The sequence below is a fragment of the Protomyctophum bolini genome, assembly GCF_963924005.1.
Source record: "Protomyctophum bolini genome assembly, chromosome: 16".
In the NCBI taxonomy this organism is placed as follows: domain Eukaryota; kingdom Metazoa; phylum Chordata; class Actinopteri; order Myctophiformes; family Myctophidae; genus Protomyctophum; species Protomyctophum bolini.
Window position 1 is genome coordinate 20,443,335 of NC_137877.1, and position 19,766 is coordinate 20,463,100.

Sequence of the window (19,766 nt, forward strand, 5' to 3'; positions counted from 1 at the left end):
TGGACTTTTTGGGTAAGCCATACAGGAGAGCGTTGCAATAGTCAAGCCTGCTGGTGATGAAACAGTGGATGAACACTTTCTGAATGATTGAGAACATTGTAAAATAAACGCTTCTGTAACATAACATCACACATTACTTTATACTGTCTTGAAGTCACCACCAAGTACCCAGTGGTCTAGGTTTACTGGCGCCCACCTCCCCCTATTTTCACACCGTGTAAAGTACCGTGCCGAATTCAAATAGCCACTACTTTGCATAACAACAGCTTTAACTGTTTATACCTGATCGGTGACTGTGACTGTGAGCGCACGTAGCCGGTAAGCATGCCATGCACACTTGACTTTAACAGCAGTGTGGACTGCTATGGCTCCAGTAGGCTACTGCTGCTGTGTGGTATTCTCCTCCATCAAAGAAACAGTTACAGATATATTCGTCAAAAGCAAACCTTTTAGTTTCGCTAGTGTGCAGTAAGGATGTTTGTCTGACCATTTTAAGTCTACTATTGTGTTTTAGGCTTAGGCTATACAGCTGTTCTGTGTGCATGCCGCGATGCGCGACACGTTCCGTGGTACCAGTACAATTTCATTTAGCCAGTCATTCATTCATATTTAACTTGAAACTGAATAAGGCAATGTCTGGAGTTGATAGAGCAAGCATTAACTTCTTTAATAAGGTATGCCTATGCCTACTATATTTGGAGGGACACATGACACTTAAATCGTTTAATATTACCTCTACATTTCACATGCAAATATTATACTTTCACTACAATTATTAGTTATTACTAGACTACTATTACGTTGTACTACTTAAAACTACTGTTGTATTATACTAGGCAGGTTGGTCCTAAGGCTACTGTTAATTTGCGTATTTATTCTGAAACTTAACCACTTGTAGAGCATGTTACATTGCGATACTGCTAGGCAACCCCTGCGTCCAGTCACGTGACACCATGACGTTGGCGTCTTTTCCTTCTCTAAGCTTTCTTGGTTTTGCTCGGCAAGTAGGCTATGTGACGGGAGAATAGCACTTGATGTCTTTACGGGGCCGCCTGGAGCCACACATTCACAGTCATATGAGCCGGGCGGTGCTTAGACGCCCGCAGGGCATGGGTTTGTAAGGCAATCAAGCGCTCCCCTTCCCCAGTACAGCTACAGAGATGCGGAATCGGCTAGGAATGATATAAAGTGATTGAAGGTGTGGGTTATCAATGAAATTTACAACGGTCACGTGACGGTAACCAGCCAATCAGAATCAAGTATTGAGACTAACCGTTTTAGAACATACTCTCTCCCCATGCCTTCGGCCTGGTGGAGACAATTAAGCCTGCATTGGAGTGTGGTCATGCTGTACACAGTAGGGTTGTCCCGATCCGATCACGTGAAATCGGGGCTGATCACGTCATTTTCATTTTCAGAATCGGATTGGGAGCAAAACAAACGTTACCGGGACATCCCTAGTATAAATATTAAATATTATATTGTGATATGGAATAAGTTTTTTTTATATTAAAATCTGGAAAAATCGGTATCGGCAGATACTCAAAATCAAATGATCAGAATCGGATTGGGAGCTAAATAAAATGTTTGGGGACATCCCTAGTATGGGTGGCTGAACGGAGCACACTACTGAGCTGTGATGGATGACGTGACCCACCTTAGCTCTGGGAGGAACGTATGGCTTCTTGGGCATCACTGATTCTATGTTGGCATCCTTGTTTCGGATCAGGGACAGGAAGACATCAAAGAGAAACTGCAGGAGACAAAAATAATTAAGCATTTTCAATATTTTTCACAAGGTTTCAAAAATAGCAGATGCACAAGCTCGCAACGTGAGCTTGTGGATCTACAAGCTACAAGCTCTAGCTCGATGCTTTTGTACGACACTGTAGTATGATCAACTAAGGCATTCATTTATGAAAAGAGTAAAAAACTAAAAGTTAAGTATATATGGAGATAAGGTTTCTGGCCGACAGCGACAATATAAAAGAAAAAGAAGATGACGCATTCCTGAGTTGCACCGAGTAGGGTGCAGGTCTTATAGTGTTAGAAGCAGATTATAATGAATCATACTGCAAGGATGTTTCTAATGCATTAGACATGGGATTACAAAGGTTACCAGCATTTTTTATTTCAATGAAATGTACCGGTATTCCAATGAAAGAAAGTTCACACTGCCTAGAGAGCTTTTAAGAAAGTTATCCGTGATAAGAGGTTATATTCTGTACAACTATTCTCTTGTGCATTGGGAAGAATTCTACAAGCTAAATTAGAAAGATCTTCAAGCTCACAAAACGTTGTCTGCTTGAGTTCTGCTCTCGGTGCACAACAAAGTATATGTCTATGGTGGGTGGAAACCGCATACGTCCAAAATTGTTACTTTTCAGGATTCAAATTCAAAAGTAGCAGATTGACAAGCTCAAAACACGACACCCCGTGCAGCGTTTTGAGCTTGCTACTTTTATGATCAAGTAAGGCGTTCATTTACGGAAAAAAACGCAAACGCTTGATAATAGGTTTCTATTATCAAGCCCTTAAAGATCAACACGTAGCTTAGAAGGGCTTGATGCTGACAGATAGTTGGATGTGTGTGTGAGCGGTCTAAAGAAGTTCACTACTTCACCTCTGTGTCTGTTGGACCTCCTTTAGCCTCGGGGTGGAACTGGGCAGTGAAGATGGGCTTACTGCTGTGCATTATGCCCTGCAACAACACAAAGGAAACCAATAAGAAAAGAAAAGGTCATTTCCATTAGGGTTGCACTTGCAACAGAAAAGCCTTCTAAAACCGATTTCTGAAAACCTTCCAATTCTTATTAAAATTTAAAATGTTGCTACATATATAGCAACAACTAATGAAACACAGAGGTAGCTCCCAGATTGAATGGTATAAAGACATAAGTTACACCAGATCTAAATTGATTTAATTTAGACTAATTGATTTAATCAAAAACAAACAAAAATGTAAATCTACAAAGCACTGTGACCTTGTAGATCGGCTGTTTTTGTGCAACAATATTGTTGTACAACAAAAATAACGGCTTCAACTTTAAGTACTGGGCTGCTAAGTTGGTCAGTTGGGTTCACGATCCTGATTTGGACTGGTGCCAAAATGAAGCCAGTTCCTGCTTGAGCACATCTCTATTGGCTCTTATTACATCCAACCTTCCCATTTCCCAGAACCGCTATACCTCCAACTCTATTGTTAGGAACACCTTGAAAATATGGTCCCAATTCAGATCCTCGTTCAACCTCAGAGAACTTTCTCCCTATAGCCCGATACGTAATAACCACCTGTTCACCCCCGCACCTGTTCAGACCCAACTTACTCTCTGTGGTCTAGATCAGGACTCGTTAGACTGGAGGATCTTTATTTATGTCAACGGTATTTTTGCTAACTTCAGGGAACTGTCATCCAAATTCAATCTACCTAACTCTCATTTGTTTAGATATTTCCAGATCCGTCACTTAGCCAAATCACACAATCCTTCTTTTCCTAACATCTCTCCCAAATCTGGAACTGAATCCATCTTAGATGCTCCGTTGCAAGTAAAAGGCCTTTTGTCTTAGATTTATAACATTATTTCTAATTTAAGGACCACCTCTCTCAATACAACCAAATCAGGCTGGGAAGGGGAACTAGGTGAAATCATAACGGATGAGACGTGGAGTAACACCCTCACTCAGGTAAATTGTAGTACCTCATGTTCCAGGCTAAACTTAATTCAACTTAAAGTTCTGCACCGCTCTCATTACTGCAAAGCTAAACTAGCTAGAATGTATACCAGTGTTGACGACAAGTATGATAGATGCCACATATCCCCAGCTAACTTAATACACATGTTTTGGTCATGCTCTCAATTAATACAATACTGGACTGCTATATTTCGATCCTTATCAGAAATGTTTAGTATATCCTTACTCCCCTGTCCTGAAGTGGTACTCCCTAAAAATACAAACAAAAAGGTTCATAACTGTATAGCCTTTCTATCATTACTCGCTCGAAGGAGAATCCTCCTAGATTGGAAATCTTCACTCCCCCCTAAATCAGACCATTGGCTGAAAGATACCATGTAATTCCTGAATCTCGAAAAAATCGAATACGATCTACGTTGCTCTCCAGGAGGATTCACCTCCTCCTGGGGTCCGACAACAACCTATCTCGAGAATCTGTCAAGTCTTCTGAACACCCCATAGGCCAATAGTTATAAACCATGGTGTTCCCCTCCTACTCCGCACACCAACCTCATTCCTTATCCTTATCTCACCATTCACTTCCGTCTATCTTTCTCTCTTTTCTACTTCTCATATCTATCCTCTCTTCTCTTCTCTTATGCTCATGAAATCCTTGCTGGCTATTACTACTATTTACTCTATTTAAAAATAAACCTATACGGTGAAAGAAGAAGGTGTCAAAGTTCCAAGTGGGAGGTTGTTTTCGTCTTGTCTTTCGTTTTGTTCTGTTTAGTCTAGCTTTTGTTTTGTTTCAGTTTCAGTTTTGTGACCACCCAAATAAACTCAAAAACAATTCTGTCCATGTAGTAGCAGAACTGTCCTGTTTCCTGTCTGTTCTCTGTTTTGTATGTAAAAAATAGAAAAAGAAGCATAACATATGTACTGCATTTTTTTCTGTCCATACCCCTCTTCTATGCTTAATAAAAACTTTAAAGCTAAACAAAAATTATAATAAAAAATAACGGCTTCAGTGGTTAACACCCTGAACACCCAGGGTTATTTAATCCATTAAATCATAGCGCCCAGCTATGGCACTTGATGAGTCTCATAGCGCCCACCGCACCGTGCGGGCGGGGGGGGTGGTCTTGTGGGGTCACAGTGTTTGGCCACGGTGTGTTTATGTGTTTGGCCACGGACAACCATCTGAAAACATTTTGTGGCTTGGACCCCAATACAAGAGTAATGTTAAAATGTTTACAAAAGATTTAAACATTTTCAAGATGTTTTGAACATACCAGATAGGGTTAAAGTGGTAAAAAAAACAATTGTGACACCATAGTAACTACTTTTGGTCTGGGAGACCCCATGGAACCCCCTCAAGTACTCCAGGGAAGGTCCCCGGACCCCGCTTCGAGAACTAACCTCATTGGTGCCGTCGTTGGCGTTGACGAACAGCGGGCTCCAGCCCGGCGGCAGAGACGTGCTGTCGATGCCGTAGCCGTGGTTCTGCGCCGTGATGAAAGCCTGGCCCGTCATCACGTTCAGCACCGGCTGGTTCTGCCCTCTGGGGGGCAATACACACACACACACACACACACACACACACACACACACACACACACACTTTATTATGTGATTTAATCGATTCAATTAAAAGGGACATTTCACCCAAACATCAATTATTTAGCAAAAAGGGTTAAGTTTCCCTTTAATTATTGTTTTTAATGACAAGAATGTGTGTGTGTGTGTGTGTGTGTGTGTGTGTGTGTGTGTGTGTGTGTGTTCTCTGATGTGAAACAAGTTACCGCTTTCAGCCAGCAGATGGCGACGGACATATGTAGCATGTACCACTGGCACAGCAATTATATTGCTGATCTCACAAAGACTGACTGACTGTCTCCAATGCTATGGCTGCATTGTTTTGGGAAATATGACTTGAGTCATGATATACTGTCCTTATTTCCCAATGATTAAATTGTTTATAAATGAAATGTAGTGTAAAAATAACTGTTGGAGAGTGTGTGTGTGTGTGTGTGTGTGTGTGTGTGTGTGTGTGTGTGTGTGTGTGTGTGTGTGTGTGTGTGTGTGTGTGTGTGTGTGTGTGTGCGCATCGGAGGGGGGGCAATTGAATCGTAATTAATCGTAGAATTTCCATATACTTAAGAATCGCAATATAAATATAGAATCAGGTATCGTATAAAATTGGGAAGTGAATCTTCCCACTTATAGTTCTGTCCACTGGGGAGGGATTAGACTCGATTAATTTGAGCTTGCTACTTATTAAATGTAAAAGTAACAGTTTTCGACACATGAGGTTTCCACCCAACAGACACAATATGATGTCTGTTAACACTTGGGTGTCTATGCAGTCTTTATATTACCAGGCTGGTTTGAGGGAGGGAGGGAGGGAGGGAGGGCTGAATAATAATAATTTAGTCAGGACAACTCAAGAATGGATGGAATATATATGTATTGAATATAAAATGAGCAATTTATAATGGTTTGGCAATGATATCTATGATTTATATAGTGCGAGTACTCAAAGACGCTTTACATGTGTAGGGGCCAGGGAAGAGAACATCTAAAAGGACAACTTTATTAGGAAAAAACGATAAAAGATAAGAATTTAAAGCAATAAAACGTACCTGTTGCCCATGGGCAGTTTGTAGGACTTGGCTCCTGCAGCCAGAGCAGTGATCTGGTTTCCCATACAGATGCCGAACACAGGCTGGGGACGGTCACTCTCAAGCACCTACACACCAGCACGCACACGCACACACACGCACGCACACACGTTGGATAGGGTAGTGGTTTTCAACCGTGGGTCTGGACCCGCAGGCGGGTCCCCACGTGATTTTGAGGGGTCTCCAAATGACAGTAAGGTGACAATTTAAGGACTTTTAAGACCTATTTAATGTCCAACAAAAAACTAAACTATACTATAAAAACTGGTCTAACATTGGCCAAATAATATTTTTTTCTTCTTTTTTCACCTATTTTCACAATATTCTTCTAGAGTCAAACCAAATGTAATGTCTCAATTCAATTGCGAGTGCTTGTTAGGGTGGGGGGTCCCCAGTTCAAATATTAAATGTTACGGGGGGTCACCACCTGAAAAGGTTGAGAACCACAGGGGTAAGGTCTACAAGCTCTACAAGCTTTCAACACAAGCTAGTAGATCAGATCAGAGGGGATTTGGTGTAGACTAGAGGGAAAGAAGAAGGGGACAGACCCCTGGGGCAGGGGTTCTCCAACTTTTCAGGTCAAGATGCAAAAGATACATTTGGTGTCAGCCCCGGGACCTCAACTTACAAAAGATGCGTTGTGAATTGACCTCTTATTTAAGTTCCAGTACCTTGTATACATACAGTACAGGGTTTATAATTATATTGTTCGGGTGTGTTCCAGTACCTTGCGGACGTTGTCGATCAGAGTTTGAGCCAGAGCAGGGTCTCCTGGTCCGTTGGAGATGAACAGTCCATCGTATTCCAGATTGATCAGGTCCTGATCCCACGGCACCAAGTGTACCTCTGCACCCCGCTACACACACACACACACACACACACACACACACACACGCACACACACACACACACACACACACAGAAAGATGACTGCATTTACGTTCTGACGCTGTCCTTTCGTTTTTACGGTATAGGAATCCGACCATTGATGCGGAGTGCCAATAAGGGAGGCATTGGGTCCCATTTTTTATCGTCTTTGGTATGACCAGGCTGGGGATTGAACCCCAACCTCCCAGTCTCATTTTTTTATTATCTAATAAATTAAGAAGCCCGCCAGAACCGTAGAAGCCGTAGGATTAAATTAGTCATGCAGCCTGCCAGAACCGTAGCCTACGTTTTCCAGGGTTTATATTCTTTAATCCATGTTTTGATCAGATCGAATCGTTAGCTGCCTCTCGTTCGCATAACAGTCAAAGTGGGACAGTGGGACATTATTGTTGGTGTCTTGGTGAGAATGCAGCTGGAAAGTACAATTGTGTGTAAAGCAGCAACAATGTGCGAGATTGGCTGTTGTTCAAGGTGGGTGGGCCCAGTGGGCCGTGTGAGGTCAGGTGACAGGTAGAAAGGTGATTCTGGTGGAATAAAAGATGTGTTTGTTACTGCCTGGCTGTATACAGGGCTAATGTATGTTTTGTAATGATAATAATCTAAATCTATAAGTAACTAAAGTTTTCTTATAATTGTAGTGGAGTAAAAGTACAATATTTGCCTCTGCGATGTAGAGTAGTAGTAGTACTGGATATTGGAAAATTAAAAAATACAAATACCTCAAAATTGTACTTTCCACTACAACTGTTGTTTTGTAAACTTTTTTTGCCTTCTCTTCCTTTACCTTCACCAGCAGCCGGATGATGTTGTGTTTGATGCCGCAGTCCACAGCCACCACTTTGATAGGGTTTCCTTTTCCAAACACTTTGGTTTCCTACATGGGGACGATGGAGATGAGGTAACTCTGTCATTTCTCAAAGATGTTTTCAAGTACAGTACAGACTAGAGCACAGTACACTACCATACAGTACAGAGCACAGTAACTATAACAATACAAAAATGTATAGTTGCACCTCTCTCTTCACACTTTTTTATTTTACAATGTGTGTGGTAGTATGTAAAGAAAATATAACTTATATAATTCGGGTGGTTGAATTTTGTGTCTAATTGAGACATTTATATTGTGTCAACTCAAAGGTCATGTCTCACCTAGACAGCATCTGACACAAATTTTGATCTGAGCAAGCAAGCAGGCTATATTATTGGATCAATGGTAAATATGTCGGCACTTGCGCAGGAAACCGGGTTCAAATCCGGGGTAGTTACATGGAGAGTATCAACACAGAATGTTGGTCCACATATGGCGGTAACTAAAAATACAGCAGGCTGCGACTGTAGCTCCACACGGACAGTAAAGTTAAGTCCATGAGAGAATTCAGCATTCAGTAACTAGCTGTATTGGGGAAAGATGTGGTTTGTTTGGGTTTCATCATCGTCCCTCATCCGTCCACAGAAAGTAAAAGATGGCTTTTAGTTGTTATGTTGCATGGTCATGGAATCACATTGAGCTTTCGATGACTTTAAAAGTTTACTTCAGGTGTTTTTGTCTTGCTTTCTTGGCCAGGGCTCCCTTGAAAAACAGATTTCAATCTTAATGGGCCTTCACCTGGTTAAATAAAAGTAAAATAAATAAATCATGACAGAACCTAAGTAGTTAAAAAAGTGTTTAGTGTTGTACATCAGGCCTGCAACTATCGATAACTTTCTTAGCGATTATTCTCTCTATTAACTTTTCGATTAATATAGTAATCAAGAAACGCTGTTTTTCCCTAGTTAGTACTCCTTTGCAAAAATGTGTCACAAAAAAAAAATCAGTTTACATTCTGTTTTGGAGAAAATCTTTATCTACAATGCCCAGTATAGGGATCGCTTATTGATTATTAAATTATTAATTCAATTAACTGTTTCACCCGTATCATATGTTATTAATAGTGAGCAGCCCTCACCTTGGTGGACACCTCGGCCACTAGGTTTTTATCGTTGGGGTTACACATCTCCACAGGCTGTCCGTCAAACTCTATCTTCCCCAACATTGTACCCTGGTGGTAGAACAGGAAGCAGCCGTTCAAGTCAGCAGAGGCAACACACTAGAGCGTCACACAAAAGCATCAAATTTAGCAGATCCACAAGCTCGAAAAGTATGAGGTTGTAGATCTGCTACTTTTGCAAAGAAATTATAATAATTCATTTGAATCCTTCAAACAGTTTTGGTCATATGAGGCTTCCACCCGATGCAGACGAAATCTGTGATTTACTTTAATATTTATATTGTATACATAATATTTGAGCAGATATCACTAATTACAAAGACTGATTATAATGTACATTTACCCTGTCTCTGATCAGCTTGGTCAGCATTCTAGTGTCGACCCCGAAAAGTGCAGGAACCTTGAAATGGAAGGAAGATTACACAATAAAAATGAACTCTGTCATATGCATCATTTCTGATATGAAATCAAGCATCATAGTAGGTCTGGGCGATATGACTTCAAATCAATACCACAATTATTTTCAAACTTTTGTCAGACACACCACTTTGAATGAATTAACATGAATTATTTCATCACGAACACGACACGACACGTTGCATGAGCTTGTAGATCTGCTATTTTCACTACGTTTGTACGCCACCATTGTACAACAAATTAAACAACAGGGTTAAGTGATTAATCAGGCTAATCGGTTTAGTCCCGAGTCGATTATAAAAATATCTATTCGATATAAGAAATTTAAATAATCTATTTTTTTAAAACCAGATTATCAATTAACCTACATGAGCATGAGCAAGTCGATTATTGGTTCTAAATATCGGTTTAAAATGTAATTTTGTCCAATCTGTGTGGTAGAGTATGTATACAATACAACGTATACAATTGGGGTGGTTGTATTTGGTCTCCCAGCTCTTCTATTGAGACGTTCAGATCGTGCCAAAAATCATGTCTCACCGTAATCACAGGATCCGACACAAATCGACATGAAGGTCAAGAATAAATTCCTCCACTGTGCAAGCAGGAAGGCTCTATTAGCTCAATGGCAATAATGTCAGCACTTGCGAAGGAAATTGTGTTCAAATCCGGGGTAGATGAGGGAAGTTACATACTGTAACTGTCTCCGACCCTCTCAGACTGAAGAAGATCCCAATGATCCCAGTGATCGAAACGTTGTATCAATAAACCAGTGGAGCTGAGTTTTCCCTTACCAGTGTTGCAGACTCTATTTCTTTCTCATAATCAGAAACCAGCCAATCATAATCAAGTATTGGGACTAACAGTTTTAGAATGATTATTTAATCGCTCTGCCCTACATCATAGTAAGTATGTAGTACTATGTTCATGTTGGCTATTTCTTCACTATTGCATTATTGAGCCCTGCACCAAAAGACTTTCATCTAATCTAATGCTTTTGCAGACATCTTCTCCCATGTTGGATCCCTACCTTCTCCTCTTGGAGCCATTGACCCAGGGACTTCACCGAGTTCCAGTGGCTGTACTCCTTGCTGTAGTCTTGCACCAGAAGACCAGACACCTAAAAAAAAAGAAAATAAATTACAATATGTTCACCTAAAAGCGCTTCAAAATGCACAGCGTGGTGCCTAGATGCTGTGGAATAATAATGCATAAACACACAAAAACGTTGGAGCGCTTAGTACCACTCCAAAACATGTGCTGCGCTCTGAAAAAAACCACCTTGGTGGACACAGGGCCTAACACTCGTGGCCGCCTAATCGCAATTATCTTTGCATTATTGTACATCGTTTCCATGTTAAAATATGTCCATATATTTAAAAAAATATGGGAATCAACTATTTCTGCTATTTTGTACATTTTTGGAAAAAATAAATAAAATATGTTAGTGATGTTGTTTAAGTTATTTGTCATTTGTCCCTGTGCAATTTGTGTTTACGAAGCCTAAAAGGCCAACAGGAATAAATAAATGCAAAAAAAACAATTATTTGTGACAATTAATCATTAGCTACTGTATGGCTGCCAGACAGCCTAGCGTGCCTCACCTGGATGCGTTCTGACTCCACATGCTTCCTCAGGCCCAGCTCATCCACCTCCTGGGTGTTGGGCACGCCGTAGTTCCCCACGATGGGGTAGGTCAGGGTCAGGATCTGACCCCTGTAGCTGGGGTCAGTTACAGCCTCGGGATACCTGGAACATATATATGGTTGTTGTAGTCAGGCAGCAACCTCTTTAATGCATACTACAGGGTCACACAAAAGTATCAAAAGTAGCAGATCTGCAACGCTCAAAACGCGGCTACTTTTGCTATTTTTGTATTTTAATCCTGAAAGTAAGTTTTGGACACCTGATTGAGACAACTTAATTATTTTAAAAGCCAATCTACGCTCTCACAATTATTGTACTAAAGAAAATCATAAATCTGCTATTTTCACTAGTTATGAGTTCTGGGTTCTCAAGTTAGCTCTGAGCACTGAGAAGAACCGTATCTGGAACCCAGCTGTACTAGCGTAAATGGGAACAAATCCAGAACCTGTGAAATAATGTTTCACGGCACAGGTCACTTTGTTAGTTCTTATTATATAAGTGAACAGAGCCATGAGTTAGTAGTTACACGGCACCTGTCCTTCTTACCCCACCAGGCCAGTGTTGAAGACAAGCTCCCCGGCTGCTGAGCCTTCATGCCCGAAGGAGAAGCCCTTCATCCGGGTACCATCCTCCAAGACAAGGTGGGCCGTCTGGGCCTGGGAGTGGAGAAAGTCAGTCAGGATAGCCAAATACCCTCCCAATCACGACAGCCAAATACCCTTCCAGTCAGGACAGTCAAATACCATCCCAGTCAGACTAGCCAAATACCTGAGGCTAGTGCTGGACAATTTATCGGAAATATATTGAAACAGACATTATACAGAAACAAATGATCATGAAGCAGTTCCAATAGATTTTTCTATAATTAACTAAATTGATTAGTCTGACTAACTGAGCCTTGTATTTTACTCACCTAGCTGATTTAGTTTCATTATTAGAACAATTGTAATCGTAATCGACTCAATCGAGGCAAAATGGTATAGCCTCCTGAGTCCTGGGTTAAACCAAAAGTAATTTAAAAGGATGAAAGTCCACACAGCTTTGCTTCTCTCAGTGTTCAGTTTATTTAAACGATGTTTCAGCCACAGTTGGCCTTCGTCAGGAGGAGCATTTAGGCAAGTGTATAACACACACTCTACGCTACGTCCAACCAGGGAAACTCCCCCGTCAGGTGTAAAGGAGCAACTTGGACACTCATGCATGAAGGAAGCATGAGTTCAAGTCCGTTGCTCTCCCCAGATTGGCGGAGGGTGTGTAGAGCCCAGGATCACATTAGATAATTGACACAGGGGTGAAAAATGAGTTACAAAATCGTGGGATAAAAATTATATTTATCTCCTCCCGGGATCTTTGATCAAAATGCTTTGATCAGAAAACTGAGAGTGAGTCTGAAGTTCTAACTACAAGGTGAGTTTGTTGTACCACAGTTTGGGAGCCATGAGAGTGAAGAGTCTGGGACGTGTGGATCCCAGATGTTTCAGGGACGGTTCAGAGAGCTTTCCTGAGATCATCTGATCGGATTGACCAGGATTGACTGACTACCCTGACTAGCCACTATAGTAGCAAGACTTTTAATTGTGAAGCTACATTTTCTTGCCTGTGACGCATTTGAAAGGTGATATACAAAATTACAAATAAGTGTTTTGAATTGAATTATTAAGTCATATCGCCCAGCCCTACCTCAGATGTCATGCTCAGAGGGAAAGCTATTGTTTGTGAATGCTGCTGACTGCTGAGACAAATTCTGTACCTGGCACGATGTGCCTGGGAGGACGATTGGGGAAAAGGGTGGGAGACAGCCAGAAACAGATATAATTTCAAAAGAATGACATTATTATAGCTTTCAGGGATGGATTGAGAGACCCCTGGGTGAATGACATTTTAGGGCAGTGGTTCTCAATGTGGGGTCCAGTCCAGGGTCCTTGAGGGAGTTCCAGTGGGTCCCCAGCCAAATTAGTTAAAGATTTAGTATGAAACTTCGCCCTGTGTTTAGATAACAAAACAATGTATACATGACTACCGGTATACAGTATGTTTTACCCATAATTTCCCTCTATACCAGCAGTTATCAGTCTCTGGTAAACCCACCCCATATTTGGAGGAACATGAGTGGGCAGCACTTCAAAGTGTAATTTTTTACCTAAATGTAATATTATTTTATATATATATATATATATATATATATATATATATATATATATATATATATAATTTTGAACATGGATGGTGCATCATTATCAGATCAAAATTTACACTTCAATCTACTTTGTCTTATTGTCTATGCCTAGTTGCCTACTGTATATGGCACTTGGCACAATGATGATGCTGCTGCACTGAACTTCACATTCTGAAGCACCACGCTGTTGGCTCAGCTGCTGCCTTTTAACTTGAACAACTCCCGGGTCCCCCCACCGACTGACGTATTAAACAACACGCGGCGGTTGTGTGGAGTACTGGAGTATATTGGAGTACACAACAGGAGACAAGTTTTATTTTTAATTAATAAACCATTGAGCTATAGGCCCAAACCACAACAATGCACAATTTGCAACTTGCAACAAAGCCGTTTTAAGGACATCATATGCAACTACATGATGCAACTATTGCATAGCGATTAGGGAATCATTGGTGTGGTTTGTTTGGGTCTCTAGGTAGGACTAGTACAGATTAAAGCATTTCAAAGACAACCGTGCATTGCACTGTCACTGTTACCTTTATGCTGAAAAGTTTTGCCGTCGGTCTGAAACAGGCAGCAGCATTCCCCAGTCTTCTGCCAACGAGATATGCATGCCTCGCAGATCTGACAACGCTGCAAGCTGAAAGAATCTTGGTCATAGTAGTCCTGCCTGGAGTTGAACTTTGATAAATAATGTATTTTTTGCCAGCGGTTGGCTGCCCGACAAGCGCAGCTGGCGTTGTTTGTTTACTTTCCGCCAAACGAGTCGTCAAATTGCTGTTGTAACTCCTGGATAAACTGTGCTTGTTTGGGGTTGGGTTTTTTTTTACTAATGAATGACTGAATGGAGGTTGCCAGGTTGGAGCTGTACAGGGCTGCCCCACGTGTGTGTACATACAACTGATCAGATGGACGTGGGGGGAAAGGGAGAGTTGACTGGCTGGTTGGAAGTTGTTTTTGTCATCGTTTTGTGGTGCGTCTGATTTGGATTGGTTCGTCCATATAGGGGGCTCGCCCCCGCTGTCGCCCGGAGCTTTTTGTCAATTAACTGATTCACGTTTTTATTAGGTCAAACATTCGAATGGGTATTTATTGGTTTAAGTGTCAAAATGGGTATGCCAGTGCAACAATAATTGGCCAAGTTCCATGAAGTGGTTTTCAAATAAAGTCTCTGAAAAGGGTAGGCCTATAACCAGCTACCATAAGTTATAAAAGTTTACTTTTTACCTCATGCAGCATGGAGGTAGTCAAACGAAATTGAAACATGGCATATTCCCTAAGCCTCTATAGTAAACTTTTGGGAAGTGCTCATTAGGGTCTTTTTCCTTTGTGACTGAGTGAGAGCCTGAAGCAGGAGCAGTGACAGACAGTGTGACAATGGAGAGGGGCTCCATGGCAGTGGGATTAGAGGTGGTGGCTGTGTATTTGCTGACTGTGGCAGGACTGTGTGCTCTCAGTGGAGAGAAGACTAGGCTGTAATGTGACTGCTGCCTGCCACTCTGCTGGGTTCAGCAGTCTGAACGCACTGACTGTGACCTACCGGGGTCACATCAGGCAATATCACGCTACAATTGACTTGGAACCATAAACCAGCCAGTTCCAGTCCCCCCCCCCCCCCCCCCCCCCCCATTCTCTGTGACAAACCTTTGATACCACTTATCTTTTTATTTATGTAGAATTGTGCTTGCTTTTGTCGAACGGTCATCATAATCATATTTATTTATAGTCACAACAGCTTTGCAAATGTAACAAAGCTAGGTCATGTATCTGCTTGGCCAGCTAAATATTTGTGTTGATTCACTCTCATCTGCATTAAGCACATACTGATACACTTGACATGTGCATCAACTGCTTTATCAGGAAGACTGACACCTGTATGTGCACAATCATACCAGATGAATTTGTTTTGTTACTCGTCATTCTACTCTGCGGTCCTCATAATCTTCTGGTCATGCCATGTGCCCAGTAGCCTGTCGGGGTGGAAACCTCATATGTCCAAAACTGTTACTCAGGATTCAAATTAAAAAGCATCAAAGTAGCAGATCTATATACTAGCTCAAAATGTATCGCTTCGTGCCACATTTCGAACTTGTGCATTTGCTACTTTTCATACTTTTGTGTGATGTTGTAGTGTGATCAAGTAAGCCTATAGGCATTCATTCATTTACGAAAAAACACAAAAGGTTAGAATATGGAGATGGAGATGTCTGCCCGACAATGCAGCAATATTCTCTATGTGTGTAATAAACGTTACAACTTGTCGTGTGATACTGCAGTGTCATCTTCTTGTTTTGCTCGCACGCAATGGCTCAACTGAACCCTCACTCACCATGGACTCACTCACCAGTCACCACCCTTAGTTAGAGACTAAATTCAACTAAGGACCTACGGTACAGGTCAACATTAATTTAGATGAAATCATATAGTTGATTCCCTTCATGTATTTACATCACATACTTCACACTGCGCTTTTGTTGTCATGTTTTTGTTGTGTGTGTGTGTGTGTGTGTGTGTGTGTGTGTGTGTGTGTGTGTGTGTGTGTGTGTGTGTGTGTGTGTGTGTGTGTGTGTGTGTGTGTGTGTGTGTGTGTGTGTGTGTGTGTGTGTGCGTGCGTGCATGCGTGCGTGCGTGCGTGCGTACGCTGTACATGTACTGTACCAGTATGTATGCATGTATGTGGGCTACTGATAGGGCTTCTACACATCTCTTGCGTGTTAAGTTTCATTCATATGGGCCCTATAGGCCCTCGCAGGTGAAATCCAACACGTGTACTAGGTCCCCTGTCAGTCTAATGTAGAAATTCAACGCCATCCATCCCCATCTATATTTATCCCTATTGTAGAGCACTGGTGACCTCTAGTGGACATTGGCTGACTTAACATGACTTCTGTACCCCAGTCATGCTGGTGGTTGTGATCAGTCAGCATCCATCCTGTAGTTATAGGAATGGTGGCTATTCCTACACATTGATTGATTGATTGATTGATTGATTGATTGATTGATTGATTGATTGATAACAGTTTGCAAAAAAAAGGTCAAAGAGTACAGTTTCATAAAAATGCAATGCTAAAAGGATTGAACCCAAGAAAGCACTATGGCTTGTTTCCATCTTTCTTTCTTTCTTTCTTTCTTTCTTTCTTTCTTTTTGTAAAAGTACAATACCACAATAGTAATCTGTAGGCTATTTAAAAATGTAGGCTACTTGAGTAAAAGTGGGCTACAACTGTATAGTCATCACCTACACGATCGATTGTTTGTTTGTTTGATTGATTGATTGATTGATTGATTGATTATTTCTTTTCGTGTCCTGTACTCATGGGTTTATAAGACAACATTTCACATTTACATTTACAGCATGTTTACATTATATTCATATATGAATATCCAGCATGGAAGAGTAGGCTTTGGCCTGGCAGCAAGCAAACCAACTTGGCATAAGGCATCAACATCTGAGCGGAGGAAACTTGTGTTCGAGGAGGTGCGCAGGCAAGAGGAGACCGCAAGAAGTGCAACGGCTGTGTCTCTTGTCAAACAGGGGCAATGCGGTGGGAAGGTCTGGAGAGGAGAAAGATCAACTGGAGTGAGCTATGGCAAATGGAAGCAAGCAACATCAGCTTCATCATAAGAGCTATATATGATGTGCTGCCATCACCAAAAATCAGTGGTATGGCGAGGATCCAACCTGCCCCCTCTGCCCAGCTCCAGCGACTCTCAGACACATCATGCCTCACACAAGACCGCTACACCTGGAGGCACAGTCAGGTCCTCAAGAACCTGCCGGCAGCACTTGAGATCAAGAGGAGTGCAACAAACTCCAAGAACAAGCAATCGCATCAAATCGCATCAAAACATTCATCCGGGAGGGACAAGAAAAGCCCAAGCATCCTCCTACAAAGCCAGAAACTGGACACCTAGCCATGGCCTGGGACTGGAAGATGCTTGTCCATATTGGCCAGCAACTCATTTTTCCACCTGAGATTGCTTCCACCAACCTTAGGCCAGACATGGTACTCTGGTCCCCTTCACGCAAGTCTGTGTATGTAATAGAGCTCACAGTCCCGTCACCTGTTGAGGAGGCCTATGAGTGCAAGACTTTCTGAAGCAGCTGAAAGAGGCAGCCAGTGGATCTGGATTAAACAGAAGGACCCTTGCTGGGCTATAAGAACGTTGAAGGCCGATACACCCCCTGATTCAAAGGCACACTACTGAGGATGTGTCCCGAAATTTACATCATACCCTAGTTAAGAAATACACCTCCAAATGCCACTCTTAACATCAAGGAAAATCTCATGTGAGCCCACACCCTCAATTAGCACAATGGACAGACTTTTATGATTCTTAAATTACAGCTCAGAGTTACAGTGTTCTGTCTTCTCTCCCAAGCTTGACATATGAATTTAGCCAAACTCCTTTACCAAAACATAGCTACATTTTTTCATAATCATCTGACTCAAGGAAATCCCTACAAATAGAAGACATCTTGTTAACAAATACTTCTCTTATGTCATCAGAGCAGTAAAACAGAACGTGGATCTCCTTTTCAATTTCACCAAGATTGTACCTACAACAAAGTAAGACATTTGAAAACAGGAGGTCCACAAGCTCACAACACACATCAAAATGCAGCATGTACGTTGTAAGCTTGTAGATTGGCTATATTTTAAAATAGAATAACTATAAAATAGGGCCATTGGGTTTTTAGGTAGTGTATTGTTTTGTAATAATAACATAAACCTGGTAAGTAAGTAAGCCTTGCCGAGCAATGACGTAGAGGCGGTGCCAACATAATAAAACAAATAAACAAACCATGTGTGCATGAGGTGGAATGATATGACTGATGTATATATATGTGAAACCCTCTGCTGCCCCAGAGCACAATATCCTAACAGGTGACAGAAATGTCTCATAAGCAGAAGAACACTCTTTGCCAGCCAGCCACCCACACACAGCTGCAGGGAGTAAGCACTGAGTGAAGTGTTAAGTGGTAGTTAACCATATTCACACGGCAGCCATTTTGCTCTCGCGTTATGCTCGGGAGAGGGGTGTGGGAAACCCCACCCCATAGGGTTCCCAACTTCCCACCGCCCGATAATGACGTGAGAGCAAGATGGCCACCATGTGTCCTATGCGACACTATATATAGGCCTATATGTTACGAGGAGCATCACTCAGATGCCAACTTGTAGTAAAAAAACAAAACACTGTGACATATTTACACTAAGACGTGACGCATGTAGAAAGCTTTCGTCGGCCTGCTTACTAAGTGCTGCAGTGAATTCCTTGAGTCAGATCAAATGCAATCAAATAATAGTTGATACATTCTGTTTGACCTATGAAAGGAGATACGGTGAGAAGTTATGTTATAACAACAAGGTATAATTCTATTCATGGGAAACCTGAAAATCCGAGGCTTTCTCAGAGGTGGAGATCAGATCCAGTGTCCCTTTCTGGAGAGAACATACAGGCAAAAATACACGATCTAAAATGTCAAATGCTGCATTTATATAGCGCTTTACATAGTGCATTACATTCACACATTCACACATTCATACATCGATTGCGGCTGATGCCATGCAAGGTACCAACCAGCACATCGGGAGCAATTTGGGGTTCAATGTCTTGCCCAAGTATACTTCGACATGTAGACAGGAGGAGCCGGGATTTGAACCGCCGACCCATGGATCATGGATCATCTCCTGAGCCCCATCACAGATCTACAAGATCACAAGCTTGTAGGTCGGCCAGGCACGGACTGGCACAGAAAATGGGCCCTTGCATTTTACACTGGCCCAAAGACGGCTCAAACAGACCCTACTATGTATTTTTTATTACTATCTTTTTGTTTTGGCTCAGCCCTGGCCCTATATAACTGCACTGCCAGACTGTCCAATCTGGGCCTGAGGTCGGCTATTTTTGGCGAAGATATGTAGTGTAAAGAGAAAAAAGTAGATGGCCTATGCCTGGCACAGACCCCATGGGCTTACAAGCAAATGTAACAATGAAAGTGTGAGGCTGAAGTGACAAAATGTCCTCTGGTGTGAGAGAGAGAGTATATCACGATATAAATCCAGTTGGTGTCTGAGTACTTGAGTGTACAAGATCCAGATTTATTTATTTCTTCAGTAAAAGTTGCAATACCGCAATATAAAAATAGGGTAGGGTTATAATAAGCAAAACAGCCGAATCAAATGTTTGACTCGAGTGAAGGTGCCAAAGTATTGCCATCAAAATATACTTACAGTACCAAAGTAAAAGTATTGATTATTTCAGAGAGTAGCCAGCCAGGCTAGAGAA

At 41.7% G+C, this 19,766-nt stretch overlaps 1 protein-coding gene across 1 annotated transcript in view; it reads right to left on the reverse strand.

Moving 5' to 3' along the window:
- Nucleotides 1–14,131, reverse strand: part of cps1 (carbamoyl-phosphate synthase 1, mitochondrial) — a gene marked incomplete at both ends in the record, with an annotated part of 94,588 nt that extends 80,457 nt beyond the window's left edge. The window contains 12 exons of the mRNA XM_080785933.1: nt 1,658–1,753; nt 2,624–2,701; nt 5,095–5,236; nt 6,318–6,424; nt 7,084–7,212; nt 8,029–8,118; nt 9,191–9,283; nt 9,576–9,632; nt 10,680–10,769; nt 11,254–11,398; nt 11,843–11,952; nt 14,009–14,131. Coding sequence (XP_080642059.1) covers nt 1,658–1,753; nt 2,624–2,701; nt 5,095–5,236; nt 6,318–6,424; nt 7,084–7,212; nt 8,029–8,118; nt 9,191–9,283; nt 9,576–9,632; nt 10,680–10,769; nt 11,254–11,398; nt 11,843–11,952; nt 14,009–14,131 — 1,260 coding nt within the window. The remainder of the gene's footprint in view (nt 1–1,657; nt 1,754–2,623; nt 2,702–5,094; nt 5,237–6,317; nt 6,425–7,083; nt 7,213–8,028; nt 8,119–9,190; nt 9,284–9,575; nt 9,633–10,679; nt 10,770–11,253; nt 11,399–11,842; nt 11,953–14,008) is intronic.
- Between the last annotated feature and the right edge of the window lie 5,635 nt (nt 14,132–19,766).